Source organism: Odocoileus virginianus, chromosome 21 (genome assembly GCF_023699985.2).
Source record: "Odocoileus virginianus isolate 20LAN1187 ecotype Illinois chromosome 21, Ovbor_1.2, whole genome shotgun sequence".
Taxonomy (NCBI): domain Eukaryota; kingdom Metazoa; phylum Chordata; class Mammalia; order Artiodactyla; family Cervidae; genus Odocoileus; species Odocoileus virginianus.
Genome location: NC_069694.1, coordinates 39,182,698 through 39,207,604, shown reverse-complemented (window position 1 = coordinate 39,207,604; position 24,907 = coordinate 39,182,698). Strand labels below are relative to the sequence as shown.

General features: G+C 37.3%; 1 protein-coding gene across 6 annotated transcripts in view; it reads left to right on the top strand.

The window, feature by feature from the left end:
* Positions 1–24,907, top strand: part of EMCN (endomucin) — a 126,548-nt gene that overhangs the window by 37,037 nt on the left and 64,604 nt on the right. For 3 of the 6 annotated variants that reach the window (XM_070452185.1, XM_070452183.1, XM_020884228.2), the window contains exons 2-3: positions 7,421–7,537; positions 17,639–17,716. In XM_070452185.1, the coding sequence (XP_070308286.1) occupies positions 7,421–7,537; positions 17,639–17,716 (195 nt within the window). The remainder of the gene's footprint in view (positions 1–7,420; positions 7,538–17,638; positions 17,717–24,907) is intronic. The other 3 variants (XM_020884229.2, XM_070452182.1, XM_070452184.1) reach the window with 2 other exon arrangements.

Below are 24,907 nucleotides of genomic sequence, written 5' to 3'. Positions count from 1 at the left end.
GGATTCTATTACATTAGGGTATTTTTGAAAAGTTCTTTCCAGGTTTCAAGTTCTAGAATTTTAAGTTATCATCATTCAGTGTTTGTGCTGATTTAGAAGAAGCAAGATCAATCATCTTTAGTAGTGGATTTTCAGTGGACTTTATTTATTTTTATTTTAGAAAAGAATTTATTTTTTATTTATTTTTTTTTCAGGTGGGTTTTTATTTTATTTATTTATTTTTTCATTTATTTCTATTAGTTGGAGGCTAATCACTTCACAACATTGCAGTGGGTTTTGTCATACATTGACATGAATCAGCCATGGAGTTACATGTAATCCCCATCCCGATCCCCCCTCCCTCTCCACCCGATTCCTCTGGGTCTTCCCAGTGCACCAGGCCTGAGCATTTGTCTCATGAATCCCACCTGGGCTGGTGATCTGTTTCACTATAGATAATATACATGCTGTTCTCTCAAAACATCCCACCCTCGCCTCCTCCCACAGAGTCCAAAAGTCTGTTCTGTACATTTGTGTCTCTTTTTCTGTTTTTCATATAGGGTTATCATTACCATCTTTCTAAATTCCATATATATGTGTAAGGAAGCTGTGGTACATATACACCATGGAATATTACTCAGCCGTTAAAAAGAAATCATTTGAATCAGTTCTAATGAGATGGATGAAACTGGAGCCCATTATTCAGTGGACTTTAGACACAAACTTGGTAGGGGAGAAGGTAGATGGGGAAATAGTTTTGAAACAGAGCAGAACCCTATGGTCCTTACTCCCCCACCCCCACCCCCTCGCCTGCCTTTTGTCTGTGGAAAAACTTTAACCAAACAATAAGTTCAATCAGAGAAGTGAGAACATGAAGAGACAAAGGAAAACAGTCCAATAAAGCTAAATAATAGCAGTTTAGTCATTAATCATAGTTAAGGACCTCTAGTTCCTCCTCTAGGGCCATAGATAATATTCTGAGCCATATCCTGTGAGCTGTCTTATAGATACTGAAACCCCCACCAGGTAGGAGAAGTTAATTGCATTATGACCAGATTGTAGCCATGATGTAAGGTGCCACACTCTTGAGAACTGGCCTCAAAGAAATCAGAACAAACCGACCCTGGAACTGAAGATTAACTGTACTTCAAATAGTCAAGATGACACTGCTCAGACCACCAATGACCAATTTCAAGATGACTGTCAGAGTCAGCCGTGCTGTTTCTGCATGTAGCACATTTCTTCCATCTATAAAAGCACTTCCCCATTGAATGTCAGTGTGCAGGGGGGTGGAGGGGCTAGTCGACCTTTGGACAGGAGTCCGCCTTCCCCTCACTGTGGGTTGCCAGCATCCACCAACCTTGCGTCTTTATTGGCTTTTGAGCAGCAAGCCACTGGACCCCCTTACTTTTGGTTACAGTTGCTCATTATGAGGATGGATGAAATTCTAACTCTCAGAGATGATTTGTGAGTTACCTATAAATGTAATTACAAAACATGTTAAGAAGATTGGAGTCAATGACTTGATCATTTGAAAACAGGAGAAAATGTGATAGCTGGTTTCTAGCCATAAACTGAATTCTCAAAGTTCTTATTTCGTGATTAAAAGAGTGATTGTCATTAAAATCCCAATAATGCTTCATTCTTTCGTAATGTAGGAAGCTGGTGCTTTGCGTCCCTTCTGCTTTCTCAGCGTAAGCATAATGGTATAGGGTGGAATGGGGATGAAGCACCATCTGTTTCTCTCAAGAGCAGCACTCTCTGGTTTGGCACAAGCAAAGCCATGAAGCACAGGTCTCCTTGTTAAATTTATCTTTAAACATTTTAGAGGTAAAGAGAGGAAAAATGCTACCTCACCGTGTCCTGTGAAGAGAAAATACTTCAGAATAAACCATTATCTTCAATAGTTTATTATGAGATCAAATCAGACCTAGAATAAATTTACAGACAATAGAGTAAAAGCATAATTGATAGTTACTCATACCCTGGTCAATACAACTTTAATGGTGGTATGTCAGTCGCTCAGTCATGTCCAACTCTTTGTGACCCCATGGATTACAACTCACCAGGCTCCCCCATCAATGGGATTCTCCAGGCAAGAATACTGGAGTGGGTTGCCATTTCCTTCTCCATTAGTGGTGGTAGTTAGAATTGGGAAGATCCCTGGAGAAGGAAATGGCAACCCACTCCAATATCCTTGCCTGGAGAATCCCATGGACAGAGGAGCCTGGTAGGCTACAGTCCATGGGGTCACAAAGAGTCAGACATGTCTGAGTGACTTCATTTCACTTCAGAGAGAATAAATCTTTTCCATCATATCAGGAGAGAAGATTTCTATTTGCAATTTTTTTTTTAACTCAGTAAATCTCTTGTTTTTATTTTTCAATTTTAAACACCTTTAAAGGATTAGAAATATCCTTTGAAGCTTTAAGTCTAATATGGAAACATAAAAATATGTTTGTTTATTTACATGTATATGACAGTATGAATGCTTGTTATTAAAAAGAAAAATTGAGATATTTTGTCTCTTTTTTCATCCTAAGCACATGGGGGCAAAACATCAGTGTGTCTAGTCACTTCCACACGTTTAGTCTGACACCTTGTCAGAGGCAGAAAGCAGGTGCGGGGCAGTGTGGCTTGGCATGGATCCACCATGGTTAAGGGTATCTTCTCTGGAGTCAAGGGTCTCTATACTGAAATTCCAATTGTCTTACTTCCCTGTGTACAATATGGGCAAGCTGCTTACCGTGTTTGAGCTTCAGTGTCCTCACCTATAAGATGGTGATCATAAGAGTATGAGGATTGTAGGGTCTTTGTTAGGATTAAATGAGATAATCCACAGAAAGTACTCACATACTACCTGGAACATAGTGATGCCCCATATTTATATGGGTTTTTTGTCAATCCTTGCCAAAAGAAGAAATGCTCTCTATTGAACAATCTGAAGAACTAGTAATGGAGATAGTAATGAGTGCTGGGAAATCAGTGGCCAAACGTGTAGAAGGAAGAAGAGCAGGACAAACCTTACATTATATCTTAGTCTTCCTAAATGAACAGTGAAAAAGAAGAAAACAATAGAATGGGAAAGGTTAGAGATCTCTTCAAGAAAATTGGAGATCCCAAAGGGACATTTTATGTAAGAATGGGCATAATAAAGGACAGAAACTGTAAGGACTTGACAGAAGCAGAAGAGATTAAGAGGTGGCAAGGATACAAAAGACCTATACAGAAGAAGTTTTAATGACCCAGATAACCATGATGGTGTAGCCACTCTTCTAGAACTGGACAACTGGAATGTGAGGTCAAGTAGGCCTCATGAAGCATTACTATGAACAAAGCTAGTGTAGGTGACAGAATTCCAGGTGAGCTATTTAAAATCCTAAAAGATGATGCTATTAGAGTGGTGCACTCAGTATATCAGAAAATTTGGAAAACTCATCAGTGACTACCCTAAAGTCCTTGACTATGAGGATCACAATAGACTGTAGAAAATTCTTTAAGAGATGGGAATACCAGACCACCTTACCTGTCTCCTGAGAAACCTGTATGCAGGTCAAGAAGCAACAGTTAGAACCGGACATGGAAAAAAAAGACTACTAGTTCCAAATTGGGAAAGGAGTACGTCAAGGCTGTATATTGTCAATCTGATTTTTTAACTTTTATGCAGAGTATATATGCAGACTATCAGCTGGATGAATCAAATCAAGATTGCCGGGAGAAATTTCAACAACCTCAGATATGCAGATGACACCACCCTAATGACAGAAACTAAAGAGGAACTAAAGAGTCTCTTGATAAAGAGGAAAGAGGAGAGTGAAAAAGCTGGCTTGAAACTCAACATTCAAAATGCTAAGATCATGGCATCCAGTCCCATCACTTCATGGCAAATAGAAGGAGAAAAAGTGGAAGCAGTGACAGATTTTATTTTCTTGGGGTCCAAAATCACTGCAGATAGTGATCGCAGCCATGTAATTAAAAGACACTTGCTCCTTGGAAGGAAAACTATGACAAACCTAGACAATGTATTAAAGAGCAGAGATAACATGTTGCCAACAAACATCCATGTAGTCCAAGCTATGGTTTTTCCAATAATCACGTACAAGTGTGAGAGTTAGACCATAACAAAGCTGAGGGCCGAAGAATTGATACTTTTGAATTGTAGTGCTGGAGAAGATTTTTGAGAATCTCTTGCACTCTGAGGAGATCAAACCAGTCAATCTTAAAGGAAATCAACCCTGAATATTCATTGGAAGAACTGATGATGAAACTCCAGTACTTTGGCTACCTGATGTGAAGAGTTGACTCACTGGAAAACACCCTGATTCTGGGAAAGACTGAGAGCAGGAAGAGAAGGGGGAAGCAGATGATGAGATGGTTAGATAGCATCACCGGCTCAATGGACATGAATTTGAGCAAATTTCAGGGAATACTGGAGGACAGAGGACCCTAGCATGCAGCAGTCCATGGGTTCACAAAGAGTCACTTAGTGACTTAACAGCAACAAATATCTCAATCTTACTATGTTAATTATGTGGTAGAAATTTGTGGCTAGAAACTTGCCTACTAGTTTGCCTCAAACTATGCATGTGAACTTAGTGATTTCACATGACGACTTCAAGAGGGCCAAGGACATTGTAAACATAAAAATGGGAGCTTTTAGTTCAAGCTCAACCAGTGTCTTCTCATTCTCTGCCCTCCTCACTCCCCAATCATGTTTTCCACAGTTGAATTTCCTTTTGGTCTCTTCCCATTGCTCCAAACAGACTTGCAGGTGAAGTCCCATGTCTCTGGGTTGGTATTCAAAGTTCTTTATAATCTGGTCTCCAGAATTTTACCAGATACATCCACCATGTCTTGTCATAGCAATAGCAGTTCAGCCAAACAGAACTCTTTGCCATGCCCTCAAATCCCTCTCGTTCCCCCATTTCACACCTTCACTCATGTTCTTTCTTCTTTCGGTGTGAACATGTTACTCACTCTTCAAGCTCCAGCCCCTGTCAACTCTCTCCTGAAGTATTCCTTACTCATGCCAGAAGAGTGATCATCTTTGATCAATTCTTGCCTCAATTTTTTCTTGTCCCACAGTTTTCAAATTTTTAGCTGGAATCACTGTTAAGAAATACATTTTGCATTGACACACATTTCATTCAGACATACACACCACATACACACACACACACACACACACTTCTAAGCAAAAGCTTCATGAAACAATACTTACTCTCATTATTTACAAAACTACTCTAATGTTGTCTCTTTTCTCTTTCGTTTGGGGAAAAAGCTCTGACTGCAATGCATTAAATAGATTTAAATTTCTCTTTAATGGTTAATAACCCAAAGTTTGAGAAACACTGTTATACACATCTAAGAGTATCCTTTGTTATTTATTGTGTACAGACATGTTCCCTACCATATAAAAAGCTCCTTAAGTGTGATACCGTTTGGTACAATATAAAGTCTTCCACTGTATTTAACTGTGCTTTTCATATTAGCTACCAGTAAGTGTGTGGAAGCAAAAAGGAAAGAAGGAAGGAAAGAATGAAGTAAGGAAGGGAGAAAAGAAATATGAAAAATATCTCTGGAGTTGTGGATTATACTCGGAAATTAAGGCTGTTTTCTATTTAGCAAGTCAAAGATAGAAATCATTCAAGCTATTTACAGATGAAGTTCCCATCCAAGTAGTATATGCTTCTTTGAATAACTTCTTCTTCAATCTCAATTTAAACTTAGAAATTAGTATTATATCATCGACTCTAGGACAAAAAGAAAGATAGCAAAAACAAAATGACTGATTAATTGAGTGAAGGTAGCTTCATATGTGCTGTGTTCCTTTTATCTGCTAGATATTGCAAGGCAGGAGGGGAGGGAAGTAAGACCAAGGGTGTTAATGTATCTCCAGAGGTGAAAAAAACCTTTGATTTGGTTTAGGTAAAGCCTGTAAAAAGACAATGTTGTTCCTGTGTGCGCAGAACACATCAGTATATGCTGAACATGTCAAGCAATTTCTGTGAGCTCTTTGTAAACAAAGTCAGAGCTAAGCACTGACTCTCCCAAGCCCCTCAAATCTACAAAATGAAGCATGAAGAACACTCTTATCTCATGACATCTCAAATATTGCTTTTCACTGACTTTCAAGATTATTGTTTTTTCCTCAAATTGGAAATTTAAATTTGACAAATTATATGAATGACATACATTTACTGTAATGACATACCCAATTTGACTGGAGTTTGAACATAAATTTTTGTTATTCAGAGTCCACCCTCTTATCAACATGTGTTTCTCTGACTCTATATACAGCTGACCTTTGAACAAAATGTGTTTGAACTGCTTGGAAGCACTTATATGATTGTGTGTTTGTGTGTGTGTGTGCTCACTCATGCCCTACTCTTTGTGACTATGGACTGTAGCTCCACCAGGCTCCTCTGTCCATGGGATTTTCCAGGCAAGAATACTGGAGTGGGTTGCCATTTCCCTCTCCAGGGGATCTTCCCAACCGAGGGATAAAACTCACATCTCTTGTGTCTCCTTCATTGGCAGGCAGATTATTTACTGTGCCACCTGGGAAACCCCATATGCTTGTATAAATGTTAAAAAATTACAATAATATTATGTGAAGTAAATCTTTCCATAGATCACTGAGAAGTCCTTCATGCTTCCCTTTAAAAAATAATATTGCAATGGAAGTTGTAAGAGTTATTGTAAGACAGTGACTTTCTATTGCCAAAAAATAATTATTAAAAATAAATATATAATATATATAACATTATATTGTCTTCACTTCTGTGCTTTTGGTTATTACAACTGAGAAAAATAAGTCATTTAAAAGGCAGATTTATGGTGGCTCTATTACCAAGAATTTAAGCTTGTAGCAATTATTGAATTTTTTAATCTATTGTCTGCTAATATATTCCCAAGAGACAATAAATTTACATATATAGTTAGATACACACACTTATATCTATATCTATATATATAGAGAGAGAGAGAAGGGGGGAGGAGAGAAAGAAAAGAGAATGTATGTCCCATGAATTAATACTGAGAATTTAGAGTTTAGTAACAATAACTTGCTGTAAAAACACTTGGTAAAATATTCACTGTCCAGAGAGTATTTGTTTAATTATTTCACCTGACAATGTTACTTTAGTTGCCTTAATTAAGTGTCAAACTTACACATGTATTCCTCACTAGTTTTGTAAGATATTATTTTCTTTCAGAACCACAGACTGCTCCTGCAACCATCCTAGAAATTCATGCCATCAGTGAGAAGCTGATGGAGTTAATGAATGAATACTGAACTCAAGGTTGAGTTCTTTTGCGATTAGAAAATTAATTCCAAAACCATACATACAGTTTATTTTGTTTAAATATACTAGAATGTTGATTGGCAAAATGTAAATTTTAATGAAACTACTTTAACACTATTTATTTTTTTCTGAAGAAACAACTACATCCGTTTCACTATCAACAACTTCTGAAAGAATCACAACTTTGCAAGCAATAAACTCAGCAACATCACCAAATGTTGAGAAAGCAACAGTTGAAATATCTACTAAAGGTAGGATTAATTTTTCATGGAATTTATTCTAACTTAAACAAAATTATCACCCATATAATTTAATCATAGGAAAATAATTTGGGAATCTTGTATCTATGGTATGAAAGTCTGGGTTATTTCCTTATTTTGAAATGTATGTGTTATTTTGGGTTGAATACAGAACTCTGAGATCATAGTGGACTTCTTTTTTTGGATCACTTTTTGTTTGAGAATGATCTTATTGTAAGGGTTATGCATACAAAGTTTATTTTTAGAGAATAAAGAATTATCATTTCTCAGTCACAAAAATATCTTTCTAACTATTCCAGTTCCCCACTTAAGCAGCACAGCTAACATGGTGGAACTGTATTAATAATAGACTGATTTTATTAGTTACATTGAGCTGATCATAGTTTTAATCAGTAAATTTCAGTAGCAGTGTCATCATTATGGTTACTGGACTGAGTGACACCTGTATCGTATTTTATGGCTCTTGGTATTAAAGAGAATTACCTTATCATCTATGAAAAATAAAATGAGCCATTAGTATCATTCAGCTAAAAACTCAAGAGATTATTAACCCAGCACATAATGCATTTCCCATCCTGAAAAAAACATAAAATGAGGCATATCATTCAGGTCCAGTATCAGTGGAGCAAGGGAAATATAAGTGTTTGTTGATTACCTATGGGCAGAAATATGATTAGCATGCTAAGGTCACAGAAATACCTAAAAATCATGTACCCTACTGAACTGAAATCTCCACTACTGTCTTTCTTGCCCTCCTATTCCTCATTTAACTTCCATTCGAAGACATACAGAAGACTGATAAGAGCTAGTTCACTGGACTTGAATGTGATGGTGATACTCTAGAGAAAAGGAGTATTGTGAATATAGTTCATTGTTTCCAAACTGTCTAATTCTAATGTGAAACCAAACCAACCCTTAGAACTTCTTTACCAGACTAAGAGAGAGAATTACACTACACCTTGAGGGAAGCACAGGGGATTTATTCTCAAAATGTGGTACAATCTACATTACCACCTAGGAGAAACTCCAAATGACCGTCAGCGAGCCAGGGACCATGAAACCTTCAGCCAACACTCCACAGGTTGAATTATTTCATTGTTTATTTTAATTTTTACAAACATCTCTCTCTCTCTCTCTCTCTCTCTATATATATATATATATATATATATATATAAACGTGTATATTTTAATATAAAGGTATATAATATAATATCTCTATCTCTATCTCCCTTCAATCTCTGTGAGTTGCCTAATGAGTCCTTAGCATAAAATTATTTGATTTTGATAAAACATATTACTTTTCAAGCGATAGTGTGAAAATGTTAGTCACTCAGTCATATCCAACTCTTTGCAATGCCATGGACTACACCCCAGCAGGCTCCTCTGTCCAGGCTAAAATACTGGAGCGGGTAGCCATTCCCTTCTCCAGGGGGTCTTCCTGACCCAGGGATCCAACCTGCACCTCCCGCATTGCAGACAGATTCTTTCCCATCTGAGTCACCAGGAAAGCCCTTGTAATCAATTATATTCCCCCCAAAGAACCAGAAAACAGAGGAGGCAAGTGTGGATGTTGCATGAAGCCCCAAAGAGTTAAAGTTCCACAGTTTTTCTGTTAACTACTTGGAACGTATGCTTTCCAAGTGGGAATATCCCTAGCCTGCCTACAATGGTCTATGATGAATAACACTGTCTAAATAATAACACAAGTCCTGACCACCATGGTAAATGATCATGAAAGGGTGGAGGTGGAGGTTTCACTGAAAAAATCCAGAGTTGTAATTTGTGATACCAAGAATTCATCTTACCTTTTTCACTTGAAAGAGAAACTCTGTACCTACTCTTGTGAAACATAATGGGGGAGACCTTTACATCAACTTTACCTTTGGTGGCTCCTGTCGAGGGACAGTCGATAGAACAGTTTAAATCATGTGTACACACACACACACACACACACACACACACACACACACACACATGTTTCTCCTAATTCCTTTTGAGGGACATTTTTACTGCTTTATATTACCTATGTAAAAAAAACTAAGCTAATCTGTCTGTGTTTTTCAAAAGTTGTCCAAGTAAGTTTTAAACTATTCACATCCAATTATAAAAATGGTAATAGACCAGAATAGTTTTTCATTTTTTTTAATTTTCATTATGAAGATGTCCATATGTACCCACAAATAAAGAATACTGTAATTCATCTCAGAATCAATGATCATCAAGTTTCTACCCTATTTGCTTCATTTTTCTTTTTCTTTCTCCTTTCCATCCTCCCGCCGTCCCTTCTTTCCCTTTTTCCTGCTTTGTACCTCCCTCTTTTCCTTCCTTCTTGCTTCTTTTCTTCCTTTATTCTCTCTCTCTCTCTCTCTCTGTATTTTGCTTTTGGATATTTTTTAAATATAAATGTATTTATTTTAATTGGAGGCTAATTACTTTACAATATTGTAGTGGTTTTGCCATCAGACTTTATGCCATTTTACCTCTGCACACTAAGAGTGCATCACAAAAAATAAGAATAATTTATTACAAAGCTACAGTGTCATTATCAAATTTTCTGAATTAATAGTAATGAATTAGTATCATTTAAAATTCATTTCAAAGGGCTTTAAGGGTTAAAATCTAGTAACCATGAATAGAACAGTGGGAGAAAGAAGGAAATGAGCACATTCTGGGGTCATGATGAATGAACGATGATGGAGAAGAATGATGAAGAATGATGGTGGAGAAAAGATGAAAAAAGAAAGACAGCTTCTGATGTCCACAAACTCCTTGGGTCCAGGATGAGAAACAGAGAGTCTGGCATGGTGGAAGAGATGGGTGAAGACATCAGGCAGCCGGGGGTCCATTGCACTTGAAGGAAAATGAGGGAACAACAGTGGAAAAGAGAAAGGAACTCCTTATCTGATTTACTTAATCACCACTTGTATATTAAGGGCATAAGTTAGTTGGACTTAATATATGGATATTGCCTGTGTTCCTAAAAACAATATACTTAATACACAGATGAGGAATATACATCAGAAGGACTGATGCTGCAGCTGAAGCTCCAATACTTTGGCCACCTGATGTGAAAAGCTGACTCATTGGAAAAGACTGATGCTGGGAAAGATTGAAGGCAAAACGAGCAGGGGGCAACTGAGGATGAGATGGTTAGATAGCATCCGTGACTCAGTGGATGTGAATTTGTGCAAACTTTGGTAACTAGGGAAGGACAGAGAAGCCTGGCATACTACAGTCCATGAAGTCTCAAAGAGTGGGACACAACTTAGTGAATAAACAACAAAGAAGACCGTGGAAAATTTGCCTCAAATTCTCATACTCTAACCAGTGTATCAGGATATATGACTTTCTCTTTTCAGGCTTGTGAGGAGTTTTATATGTTGTCTCATTCTTCAAAGTAACCACTTTTAAATTATATAATAATATCATAAAAATATATCTATAGTGAAATCATTTTTATTCCCCGTTCCTCATGGCCACCAAGGTAATTTTAGACATAAAGGATTTACCAAAAAATGCAACATGGAGAAATATTTTTATTTTCATTTTAAGTTGTCCCAGTCAGATTTTCTTCTTAAGGGTCAATAGATAGTTGATTTAAGCATTCATGTTTATCTAAAATATGTACATTTTCCTCCTTATGACAATGGCAGAAATTTTATCATCAGAAAAATGGAAAATGTGCAGTCAAGATGGGAATCTTTGCAGTGATGTAGTCACAGTGGCATCGGTGCTGATAGAGCTTTGCCCAGAGCAGGCTTGTCTTCAGAAGTTTACTCAATTAGAGAGATGGGATTTGATCTATCTCTAGATGTATATCACATGCTCTGCCCATTTTGTTCAAAGGCCAAATGGCCAGGGTTAAAATCAACATTTGGTCAACACTGAATGTCATCATTATAAAGGGAACTTTTAAAAATAAACCTGCAATTTCATTATTAAAATGTAACTATTGTTCAACATTTTAAAAACACTTTATAGTCAGATATATAAGCTGAATCATAATGCAGAAATAAAAATTCTCAGCACAGATACTTCAAATTTTTGATAGTAAATAGACATTCAGTTTGAACTGAGGTCAGTAGAAAGACCAGGGATTTTTGGCCATTTCTTCCCTATAGGAGGCCAGTTGTGGTGGTGTTTAAGATGCACTTTCACTCTAGAAACAAAGATAAAACTATAAAGAACAGACTTTTAAAAGGCATTCTTGTAAATTTTCTTGTATGATTAATGGGGAAATAAATAGGCTTGGGGACCACATTTTCCTCCATATCCTTCTCCTTTATCCATAGTCTGTATTCTTTGTGAAGTTTGAATTTAACTTGAACTACTTGGGATATCTGTTACTTTTTTTTTTCCTTTTTATAAAATTTTGAAGTGGTAAAGGTGACATTTTGCTTGTAGTTTATCTTCACAAGTTATGACATGTTCCAAAATTAGACCGTTTCTTGAAACCCTTGTGTTCTAAACGGAATTAAATACAACTCTAAAAGCTTATTTTGGAAAATATTATGGATGATGGTTTACTAAACCACTTTTCACAGAGTAGAATTATATTCTTACAATTTAATATTTTATAAACATTTGTTGACTTAAAATGATGTATCTCTAAAAGATATATATAGCTATGCGTGTTAAGTCATTTCAGTCATGTCTGACTCCGCCACCCCGTGCATTGTAGCTGACCAGGCTCCTCTGTCCGTGGAATTCTCCAGGCAAGAATATTGGAGTGGGTTGCTATGTCTTCCTCCAGAGGATCTTCCAGGGAATCTTCCTGACCCAGGGATCAAACCCATGTCTCCTGCATCTTCTACACTGCAGGCAGATTCTTTACCCACTGAGTCATCTGGGAAGCCCCAAATATAGATATAATCTCTTAATGTTCATATTAAATTCAGTCTATTTCTTTGGTTAACTATTACATAGTATTATTAATTTTGTGCATGTAATTAACAGACATAACAATCCTCATTAGATATTGCAACACTTCAATTTTGCAATAGTAAAGATGCATCTGTACTGCAGGATTTTAACATTCTTAGCACAGGAAAAGAATTTTACTTAAAATGCTTGCCCATATTTGAAAATGAATATTTATATATTAATAATAAATCTAAAATACACTAAGCTTTTTTACATCATGGATATTGTTACAGTGACTGTATTTAGAGATTATCAGCTTCATTACAGGATCACTGTTCACACACAAACAAGTCCAGGAACATCAGAAATGTACAACCACTTAGCTCTTCTATTTTCTAAAGACCAAGATGAAACAGAAGCCAAATAGATTTCTGATGAATACTTGAGCCAAAGCTCAAATTTGTTCCATCTCTTCCCACTATCAAACATGATAGGTATAAAACAAAAAGATCCAGAACTTCAGAAACTCAAAGATGATACACATTTTTTCTATTTACCATTATGTGTCCTAATTATTTCCTATAATCATCTCTGTGTCTTGGATTTTCAAGCAGTAAATGAAATATATGCCAATAAAACATAATGACACAATGATAATCATTGTATAAAAATTAATTACAAAAAAATTAATTACAGGAGTTTGTAGATTCCTTTATTATTTATGGTAAGAATTTAATTAAGGTTATTATTGGTACCAAGAATAGTGATGAAGTGAAAACAAAGGTACTATGTTTGACTGGAGGGGACACTTAATTTATATTTTTAACATCTTTATCTTAAAAAACACACTAACAAAAAATCTTTACCTTGAGGTATTGGGATCATGTGAGTGGACAATGCAGAATCTCAAACCTAACTTTCAGCAATAACATTTCTGTTGTTGGTTTCTTCTTTTACAGTTATAACCACCTATGAGTGTAGAAAACTTTTAGATAGTCTCAGTTGCTCTCCACATTATAATGCACAGAATCTGCCTATTACAGTCACTTTCCGTTGCTGCTGCTGCTGCTAAGTTGCTTCAGTCATGTCCGACTCTGTGTGACCCCATAGACGGCAGCCCACCAGGCTCCCCCCCGTCCCTGGGATTCTCCAGGCAGAACACTGTAGTGGGTTGCCATTCCTTCCCCAATGCATGAAAAGTGAACAGTGGAAGTGAAGTCGCTCAGTCGTGTCTGACTCTTCGAAACCCCATGGCCTGCAGCCTACCAGGCTTCTCCATCCATGGGATTTTCCAGGCAAGAGTAATGGAGTGGGTTGCCATTGCCTTCTCCATTTCCGTTGCTAGAATAACCTATATCCCCTGAAAAGCAGTGAAGAAAGAGGAATAAGCAATAAACCAAACCTTCACCACCTGCATAGAAGTGTTTGTCCTCAGCAACCCTCCCAAGATCTTATCTTCCTCTTATGGTTCCCTCGTGTATTCCAATATACAGCTCCAGCCAGCTTAGCCTTGAAAACTTTCCCCTGACCAGGGTTTTAAAGTATCACGTAAACTGTGCAGAGCTAAATAATTCCTCCCTCAAACACATCATGCATATATTAATAAGAACCAAGATTTTATAAATGTCACATAGTAAAAGTAGAGCCTGTGCCTTATTTGCAAAAGGACATTCTAACATGCTTTAAGAAAAAAAGGAATGCTATTATGAGTAGCAAATCAGTCAGTTGTGTTCACTACTTACAGGGGATCTTTATTCTTCTGTTGGTCCCTCTATCCTGTATGAGTGCCATCGTCCCTGAAACAGCATTTACCACATGCCTACTCTGTGCCAGGAATTGTTCTTCACGGTAACACAGGTTACAAAGATGACTAAGGGCCTGCTGGAGCATGTGGTGGCTGCAGGGAGTGGGAGGAGGAGCATGGAAAAAACCAAAATGACTAAGAGTCAGATACTGCCCTCCAAAGCCTTGGAGATGGCCTTGAACAGAGTGGGGATTCAATGTTTCATCAATGAAAAAAAATTAATTACAGAAGTTTTCATATCCCTTTATTATTTCTGGCTATTAGAAGTTTCAAAGTCACAATTAAGTCAATAAAATTAAATCTCATTTTGGAGAAAAAAATCACATTACTCCTAGGTCCTATTGACCAAGAAGTTTTTCTCACAAGGAAAAATAAAATGATTTTAAATCATTTAATTTTACAACTTTTTTGCATGTTTCAAAATACCCAGGTAACAATCTGCAATAGAAATCTGCTTTGGAAGCCTGTCATACAAAAATGTGTGTGAAATGTGTGTGTGTTGTCTGTGTGTGTCTGTGTATGTGTGTGTGTCTGTGTGTGTTTACTGGGCCACCGAAGCATTCAGTAATTGTATTCCTTATGGTGGACAAAAATCGGAAAAAGTAAAGCGACACAGAAGTTTCAGTTCTGTTCAGTTGTTCAGTCGTGTCTGACTCTGCGACCCCATGGACTGCAGCACACCAGGCCTCCCTGACCATCACCAACTCCCAGAGTTTACTCAAACTCATGTCCATTGAGTCAGTGATACCATCCAGCCGTCTCATCCTCTGTCGTCCCCTTCTCCTCCTGCCTTTAATCTTTCCCAGCATCAGGGTCTTTTCCAAGGAGTCAGTTCTTCGCATCAGGTGGCCAAAGTATTGGAGTTTCAGCTTTGGCATCAGTCCTTCCAATGAATACCCAGGACTGATCTCCTTTAGGATGGACTGGTTGGATCTCCTTGCAGTCCAAGGGACTCTCAAGAGTCTTTCCCAACACCACAGTTTAAAAGAATCAATTCTTCAGCACTCAGCTTTCTTTATAGTCCAACTCTCACATCCATACATGACTACTGGAAAAACCATAGTTTTGACTAGATGGACCTTTGTTGGCAAAGTAAACCTCTGATTTTTAATACGCTGTCTAGGTTGGTCATAGCTTTTCTTCCAAGGAGCAAGTGTCTTTTAATTTTGTGGCTTCAGTCACCATCTGCAGTGATTTTGGAGCCCCAAAATAATAAAATCTCCTACTGTTTCCACTGTTTCTCCATCTATTTTCCATGAAGTGATGTGACCAGATACCATGATCTTAGTTTTCTGAATGTTGAGTTTTAAGCCAACTTTTTCACTCTCCTCTTTCACTTTCATCAAGAGGCTCTTTAGTTCTTCTTCACTTTCTGTTATAAGGGTGGTATCATCTGCATATCTGAGGTTATTGGTATTTCTCCCGGCAATCTTGATTCCAGCTTGTACTTCATTTTTCATGATGTACTCTGCATATAAGTTAAATAAGCAGGGTGACAATATACCACCTTGACGTACTCCTTTCCCAATTTGGAACCAATCTGTTGTTCCATGTCCAGTTCTAACTGTTCAGAACAAGACCCAGTTTCCACCTCAATCAGTCTCTCCCTTCAGGAAGCTTCCATAAGCCTCTTATCCTTCTCCATCAAAGGGCAGACATACTGAAAACCACAGTCACTGAAAACCACAGTCACAGAAAACTAACTAATGGACCACAGCCTTGTCTAACTCAGTGAAACTATGAGCCATGCCGTGTAGGGCCACCAGAGATGGACAAGTCATGGTGGAGAGTTCTGACAAAATGTGGTCCACTGGAGAAGGGAATAGCAAACCACTTCAGTATTCTTGCCTTGAGAACCCCATGAACAGTAAGAAAAGGCAAAAAGATAGAACACTGAATGATGAACTCCCCAGGTTGGTAGGTGCCCAATATGCTACTGAAGACTGGTGGAGAAATAACTCCAGAAAGAATGAAGAGATGGAACCAAAGCAAAAACAACACACATTTGTGGATGTGACTGATTATGGAAGCAAAGTCCAATGCTGTAAAGAGCAATATTGCATGGGAACCTGGAATATTAGATCCATTAATCAAGGCAAATTGAAAGTGGTCAAACAGGAGATGGCAAGAGTGAACATTGACATTTTAGGAATCAGTGAACCAAAATTGACTGGAATGGATGAATTTAACTCAGATGACCATTTTATCTACTACTGTGGGCAGGAATCCCTTAGAAGAAATAGAGTAGCCCTCATAGTCAACAAAAGAGTCCAAAATGCAATACTTGGATGCAATCTCAAAAGCGACAGAATAATCTCTGTTCGTTTCCGAGGCAAACCATTCAATCTGACAGTAATCCAAGTCTATGCCCTGACCAGTAATGTTGAAGAAGCTGAAGTTGAATGGTTCTATGAAGACCTACAAGAACTTCTAGAACTAACACCCAAAAAAGGTGTCTTTCATTATAGGTGACTGGAATGCAAAAGTAGGAAGTCAAGAAATACCTAGAGTAACAGGCAAATTTGGCCTTGGAGTGTAGAGTTTTGCCAAGAGAGTGCACTGGTCATAGCAAACACCCTCTTCCAACAACACAAGAGAAGACTTGTGTTCAACACAAGAAGACTTGTCCACACATGGACATCACCAGATGGTCAATACAGAAATCAGATTGATTATATTCTTTGCAGCCAAAGATGGAGAAGTTCTATACAGTCAGCAAAAACAAGACAGGGAGCTTACTATGGCTCAGATCATGAACTCCTTATTGCCAAATTCAGACTAAAACTGAAGAAAGTAGGGAAAACCACTAGACCATCCAGGTATGACATAAATCAAATCCCTTATGATTATACAGTGTATGTGAGAAATAGATTCAAGGGACTAGTTCTGATAGACAGAGTGCCTGATAAACTATGGACAGAGGTTCGTGACATTGTACAGGAGGCAGGGATCAAGACCATCCCCAAGAAAAAGAAGTGTAAAAAGGCAAAATGGCTGTCTGAGGAGGGCTTACAAACAGCTGTGAAAAGAAGAGAAGCAATAGGCAAAGGAGAAAAGGAAAGATTTTAATTCAGAGTTCCAAAGAAGAGCAAGGAGAGATAAGAAAGCCATCCTTAGTGATCAATGCAAAGAAATAGAGGAAAACAACAGAAGGGGAAAGACTAGAGATCTCTTCAGAAAATTAGAGATACCAAGGGAACATTTCATGCAAAGATGGGCAGAATTAAGGACAGAAATGGTATGGACTTAACAGAAGTAGCAGATATCAAGAGGAGGTGGCAAGAATACACAGAAGAACTATACAAAAGTTTGCCCAGTATCTACAGAAAGATTTTCACCTTCAAATTAGACTTACTTTTATTTACTGCTTGACCAGAAAGATGAAATTGTAACTAATAATAACATTATCTATCTTATCAAATTAGGAACCTCCAGCGAGGAAGCCACACAAATGCCTCACCTAGCAACACCGTCTCCAGTAACTCCAAAAGCTAAAGGTGATGGTGAGTAATGGCCATTTGTTTTGCCACACCAATTTTCTTTTATCATTCATATACCATAATATTCAGTATTCCATTCAGCACATTTTAGTATATTTACAAGCTTGCATAATCACCTGGAACATTTTCATCACCCCTAAAAAAACTCTAAATCTATCACAATCACTCCCCATTCCACCCTTCCTTTAGTCCCTGGCAACCATTACCCTACTTACTACTTTTACAGATTTACCTATTCTAGAAGTTTCATATAAATGGAATCATATAACATATGATCTTTTGTGTCTGGCTTCTTTCACTTACTATAATGTTCTTAAATTCATCCATGCTATAATATGTATCTGTAGTTCATACTTTTTTATGATTAACTAGATTTCATTGTGTAAACAGATCACATTTTCTTTATTTATTAGTTGATGGACATTTGGATTATTTCTACTTTTAACCTATTGTAAATAATGATGCTAAGAACATTTATGTACATGTTTTGGTGTGATCATGTGTTTTCATTTCTCAGGTATTGTCCAAATTTAATAAACAAAACTTGAATATTTTAAATAGAGTTGATGGGCCAGAAGATGGCCCTCTTCTGGGTCAATAGCAGAGCCCAACAGGAAGAAAGACCCTCTTCTTTCCTGGCAATTACTCAATGAAAAGCCATACACTTTTGTTTACTATAGCCATTATCACTTCTTCTTCCCCTCTATAAAACTGTTGTTTCCTCGCTGTGTGGTAACTTGCAAGTGGCTCACCATGGTCGCAGACTCTGAATTGCAGTTCTTTTTTTGTTGTTGTTGTTGTTGTTATTTATTTTTTATTTATTTATTTTTTCCATTTATTTTTATTAGCTGGAGGCTAATACTTTACATCATTACAGTAGTTTTTGTCATACATAGAAATGAATTAGCCATGGATTTACATGTATTCCCCTTCCCAGTCCCCCCTCCCACCTCCCTCTCCACCCGATCCCTCTGGGTCTTCCCAGTCCACCAGGCCCGAGCACTTGTCTCATGCACCCAACCTGGGCTGGTGATCTGTTTCACCCTAGATAATATACATGTTTCAATGCTGTTCTCTTGAAACATCCCACCCTCGCCTTCTCCCAGAGTCCACAAGTCTGTTCTATTCATCTGAGTCTCTTTTTCTGTTTTGCATATAGGGTTATCATTACCATCTTTCTAAATTCCATATATATGTGTTAGTATACTGTAATGGTCTTTATCTTTCTGGCTTACTTTGCTCTGTATAATCGGCTCCAGTTTCATCCATCTCATTAGAACTGATTCAAATGAATTCTTTTTAATGGCTGAGTAATATTCCATGGTGTATATGTACCACAGCTTCCTCATCCATTCGTCTGCTGATGGGCATCTGGGTTGCTTCCATGTCCTGGCTATTATAAACAGTGCTGCGATGAACATTGGGGTGCACGTGTCTCTTTCAGATCTGGTTTCCTTGGTGTGTATGCCCAGAAGTGGGATTGTTGGGTCATATGGCAGTTCTATTTCCAGTTTTTTAAGAAATCTCCACACTGTTTTCCATAGTGGCTGTACTAATTTGCATTCCCACCAACAGTGTAAGAGGGTTCCCTTTTCTCCACACCCTCTCCAGCATTTATTGCTTGTAGACTTTTGGATAGCAGCCATCCTGACTGGTGTATAATGGTACCTCATTGTGGTTTTGATTTGCATTTCTCTGATAATGAGTGATGTTGAGCATCTTTTCATGTGTTTGTTAGCCATCTGTATGTCTTCCTTGGAGAAATGTCTGTTGAGTTCTTTGGCCCATTTTTTGATTGGGTCATTTATTTTTCTGGAGTTGAGCTGGAGGAGTTGCTTGTATATTTTTGAGATTAATCCTTTGTCTGTTGCTTCGTTTGCTATTATTTTCTCCCAATCTGAGGGCTGTCTTTTCACCTTGCTTATAGTTTCCTTTGTTGTGCAAAAGTTTTTAAGTTTCATTAGGTCCCATTTGTTTATTTTTGCCTTTATTTCTAAAATTCTGGGATGTGGGTCATAGAGGATCCTGCTGTGATTTATGTCGGAGAGTGTTTTGCCTATGTTCTCCTCTAGGAGTTTTATAGTTTCTGGTCTTACATTTAGATCTTTAATCCATTTTGAGTTTATTTTTGTGTATGGTGTTAGAAAGTGTTCTAGTTTCATTCTTTTACAGGTGGTTGACCAGTTTTCCCAGCACCACTTGTTAAAGAGGTTATCTTTTTTCCATTGTATATCCTTGCCTCCTTTGTCGAAGATAAGGTGGCCATAGGTTCATGGATTTATCTCTGGGCTTTCTATTCGGTTCCATTGATCTATATTTCTGTCTTTGTGCCAGTACCATACTGTCTTGATGACTGTGGCTTTGTAGTAGAGTCTGAAGTCAGGCAGGTTGATTCGTCCAGTTCCATTCTTCTTTCTCAGGATTACTTTGGCTATTCGAGGTTTTTTGTATTTCCATACAAATTGTGAAATTATTTGTTCTAGTTCTGTGAAAAATACCGTTGGTAGTTTGATAGGGATTGCATTGAATCTATACATTGCTTTGGGTAGTATAGCCATTTTGACAATATTGATTCTTCCAATCCATGAACAGGGTATATTTCTCCATCTGTTTGTGTCCTCTTTGATTTCTTTCATCAGTGTTTTATAGTTTTCTATGTATAGGTCTTTTGTTTCTTTAGGTAGATATACTCCTGAGTATTTTATTCTTTTTGTTGCAATGGTGAATGGTATTGTTTCCTTAATTTCTCTTTCTGTTTTCTCATTGTTAGTGTATAGGAATGCAAGAGATTTCTGTGTGTTAATTTTATATCCTGCAACTTTACTGTATTCATTGATTAGCTCTAGTAATTTTCTGGTAGAGTCTTTAGGGTTTTCTATGTAGAGGATCATGTCATCTGCAAACAGAGAGAGTTTCACTTCTTCTTTTCCTATCTGGATTCCTTTTACTTATTTTTCTGCCCTGATTGCTGTGGCCAACACTTCCAAAACTATGTTGAATAGGAGTGGTGAGAGTGGGCACCCTTGTCTTGTTCCTGATTTCAGGGGAAATACTTTCAATTTTTCACCATTGAGGGTGATGCTTGCTGTGGGTTTGTCATGTATAGCTTTTATTATGTTGAGGTATGTTCCTTCTATTCCTGCTTTCTGGAGAGTTTTAATCATAAATGCATGCTGAATTTTGTCAAAGGCTTTTTCTGCATCTATTGAGATAATCATATGGTTTTTATCTTTCAATTTGTTAATGTGGTGTATTACATTGATTGATTTGCAGATATTAAAGAATCCTTGCATTCCTGGGATAAAGCCCACTTGGTCATGATGTATGACTTTTTTAATATGTTGTTGGATTCTGTTTGGTAGAATTTTGATAAGGATTTTTGCATCTATGTTCATCAGCGATATTGGCCTGTAGTTTTCTTTTTTTGTGGCATCTTTGTCTGGTTTTGGAATTAGGGTGATGGTGGCCTCATAGAATGAGTTTGGAAGTTTACCTTCTTCTGCAATTTTCTGAAAGAGTTTGAGTAAGATAGGTGTTAGCTCTTCTCTAAATTTTTGGTAGAATTCAGCTGTGAAGCCATCTGGTCCTGGGCTTTTGTTTGCTGGAAGATTTCTGATTACAGTTTCGATTTCCTTGCTTGTGATCATTTTGTTAAGATCTTCTATTTCTTCCTGGTTCAGTTTTGGAAAGTTATACTTCTCTAAGAACTTGTCCATTTCTTCCAAGTTGTCCATTTTATTGGCATAGAGCTGCTGGTAGTAGTCTCTTATGATCCTTTGTATTTCAGTGCTGTCTGTTGTGATCTCTCCATTTTCATTTCTAATTTTGTTAATTTGGTTCTTCTCCCTTTGTTTCTTAATGAGTCTTGCTAATGGTTTGTCAATTTTATTTTTTCAAAAAACCAGCTGTTAGCTTTGTTAATTTTTGCTATGATCTCTTTAGTTTCTTTTGCATTTATTTCTGCCCTAATTTTTAAGATTTCTTTCCTTCTACTAACGCTGGGGCTCTTCATTTCTTCCTCCTCTAGTTGCTTTAGGTGTCGAGTTAGGTTATTTATTTGACTTTTTTCTCATTTCTTGAGGTAGGCCTGTAATGCTATGAACCTTCCCCTTAGCACTGCTTTTACAGTGTCCCATAGGTTTTGGGTTGTTGTGTTTTCATTTTCATTCATTTCTATGCATATTTTGATTTCTTTTTTGATTTCTTCTATGATTTGTTGGTTGTTCAGAAGCGTGTTGTTTAGCCTCCATATGTTTGAATTTTTAATAATTTTTTTCCTGTAATTGAGATCTAATCTTACTGCACTGTGGTCAGAAAAGATGACTGGAATGATTTCAATCTTTTTGAATTTACCAAGACTAGATTTATGGCCCAGGATGTGATCTATTCTGGAGAAGGTTCCGTGTGCACTTGAGAAAAAGGTGAAGTTGATTGTTTTGGGGTGAAACGTCCTATAGATGTCAATTAGGTCTAGCTGGTCCATTGTGTCCATTAAAGTTTGTGTTTCCTTGTTCATTTTCTGTTTAGTTGATCTATCCATAGTTGTGAGTGGGGTATTAAAGTCTCCTACTATTATTGTGTTACTATTAATTTCCTCTTTCATACTTGTTAGCATTTGCCTTACATATTGCGGTGCTCCTATGTTGGGTGCATATATATTTATAATTATTGTATCTTCTTCTTGGATTGATCCTTTGATCATTATGTAGTGTCCATCTTTGTCTCTTTTCACAGACTTAATTTGAAAGTCTATTTTATCTGATATGAGTATTGCGACTCCTGCTTTCTTTTGGTCTCCGTTTGCGTGGAATATTTTTTTCCAGCCCTTCACTTTTAGTCTGTATGTGTCCCTTGCTTTGAGGTGGGTCTCCTGTAGACAGCATATATAGGGGTCTTGTTTTTGTATCCATTCAGTCAGCCTTTGTCTTTTGGTTGGGCATTCAACCCATTTACATTTAAGGTAATTATTGATAGGTATGGTCCCGTTGCCATTTATTTTGTTGTTTGGGGTTCACGTTTATACCACCTTTCTGTGTTTCCTGTCTAGAGAAGATCCTTTAGTATTTGTTGAAGAGCTGGTTTGGTGGTGCTGAATTCTCTCAGCTTTTGCTTGTCTGTAAAGCTTTTGAGTTCTCCTTCATATCTGAATGAGATCCTTGCTGGGTACAGTAATCTAGGTTGTAGGTTATTCTCTTTCATTACTTTAAGTATGTCCTGCCATTCCCTTCTGGCCTGAAGGGTTTCTATTGATAGATCAGCTGTTATCCTTATGGCAATCCCTTTGTGTGTTATTTGTTGTTTCTCCCTTGCTGCTTTTAATATTTGTTCTTTGTGTTTGATCTTTGTTAATTTGATTAATATGTGTCTTGTGGTGTTTTGCCTTGGGTTTATCCTGTTTGGGACTCTCTGGGTTTCTTGGACTTGGTTGGCTATTTCCTTCCCCATTTTAGGGAAGTTTTCAGCTATTATCTCCTCGAGTATCTTCTCATGGCCTTTCTTTTTGTCTTCTTCTTCTGGGACTCCTATGATTCGAATGTTGGGGCGTTTCACATTGTCCCAGAGGTCTCTGAGGTTGTCCTCATTTCTTTTGATTCTTTTTTCTTTTTTCCTCTCTGCTTCATTTAATTCCACCATTTTATCTTCTAACTCACTTATCCCATCTTCTGTCTCCATTATTCTACTCATGGTTCCCTCCAGAGTGTTTTTGATCTCATTTATTTCATTATTAATTTTTAATTGACATTTTTTTATTTCTTCTAGGTCCTTGTTAAACATTTCTTGCATCTTCTCAATCTTTATCTCCAGGCTATTTATTTGTAACTCCATTTTGTTTTCAAGATTTTGGATCATTTTTATTATCATTATTCTAAATTCTTTTTCAGGTAGATTCCCTATTTCCTCCTCTTTTGTTTGACTTGGTGGGCTTTTTTCATGTTCCTTTAGCTGTTGGGTATTTCTCTGCCTTTTCATCTTGTTTAGATTGCTATGTCTGGAGTGGGCTTTGTGTATTCTTGTGGTCTGAGGTTCCTTTTTATTGTGGAGGTTTCACCCAGTGGGTGGGGTTGGATGATTGGTTTGTCAAGGTTTCCTGGTTAGGGAAGCTTGTGTCAGCGTTCTGGTGCGTGGAATTGGATTTCTTCTCTCTGGAGTGCAATGGAGTGTCCAGTAATGAGTTTTGCGATGGGTCTCTGTGTTAGGTGTGACTTTGGAGAGCCTGTATGTTGACACTCAGGTCTATGTTCCTGCATTGCTAAAGAATTTGTGTGGTATGTCTTGTACTGGAGCTTATTGGCTCTTGGGTGGTGGTTGGTTTTGGTGTAGGTATGGAAGCTTTTGGATGGTCTCTTATTCCTTAATGTTCTATGTAGTCAGGAGTTTTCTGCTTTTCTCAGGATTTGGGCTCAAGTCTCCTGCCTCTGGATTTCAGTTTTATTCTTCCAATAGTCTCAAGACTTCTCCAACTATACAGCACTGATAATAAAACTTCTAGGTTAATGGTGAAAAGATTCTCTACCGTGGGAGACAACCAGAGAGGTTCACAGAGTTACATGAAGAATAGGAGAGGGAGGAAGGAGATAGAGGTGAGCAGGAGGAGAAAAAGGGGACTCAAGAGGAGAGAGACAGATCTACGCAGTTATCTGTTCCCAAAGTGTTCTCCGTAGCCCAGACACCCACAGAGATTCACAGAGTTGGATTGGGAAGAGAAAGGGAATGGAGGAAATAGAGGTGTTCTGAGGTATAAAACAGAGAGTCAAAAGTGGGAGAGTATCACCACACTCCTGAATAGAAATGGGAACTGAATATTGGATTCTTAAATGACCAAAATTTATATCACATACTACTGAAAAACAAAGATTGAAAATCTAGTGTAGAGGTTAGACTCTTTGAAATACAATATTTAAAAAACAAAAACAAAAATTTAGAACTGTATATGAAGTTCAATTTAAAAAATAGGGTTTCTCTCTCTTTTTTTTTTTTTGTGGCAAGGCTATAGTGTAATGAAAATGAAAGTTAAGGAATAATTGAGGAGTATTAGAGGACTCTAAAAGGAAACAGGAGAGAAAAACAAGAAAAAGAAAAAAAAAAGAAAAAAAAATTTTTTTCCCTAATTAAAAAAATCGTAAAAATATATGAAAATGAAAGTTGAGGAGTAATGGGGGAGTAATAGGGAATTTTAAAAAAAATAAAAGAGAA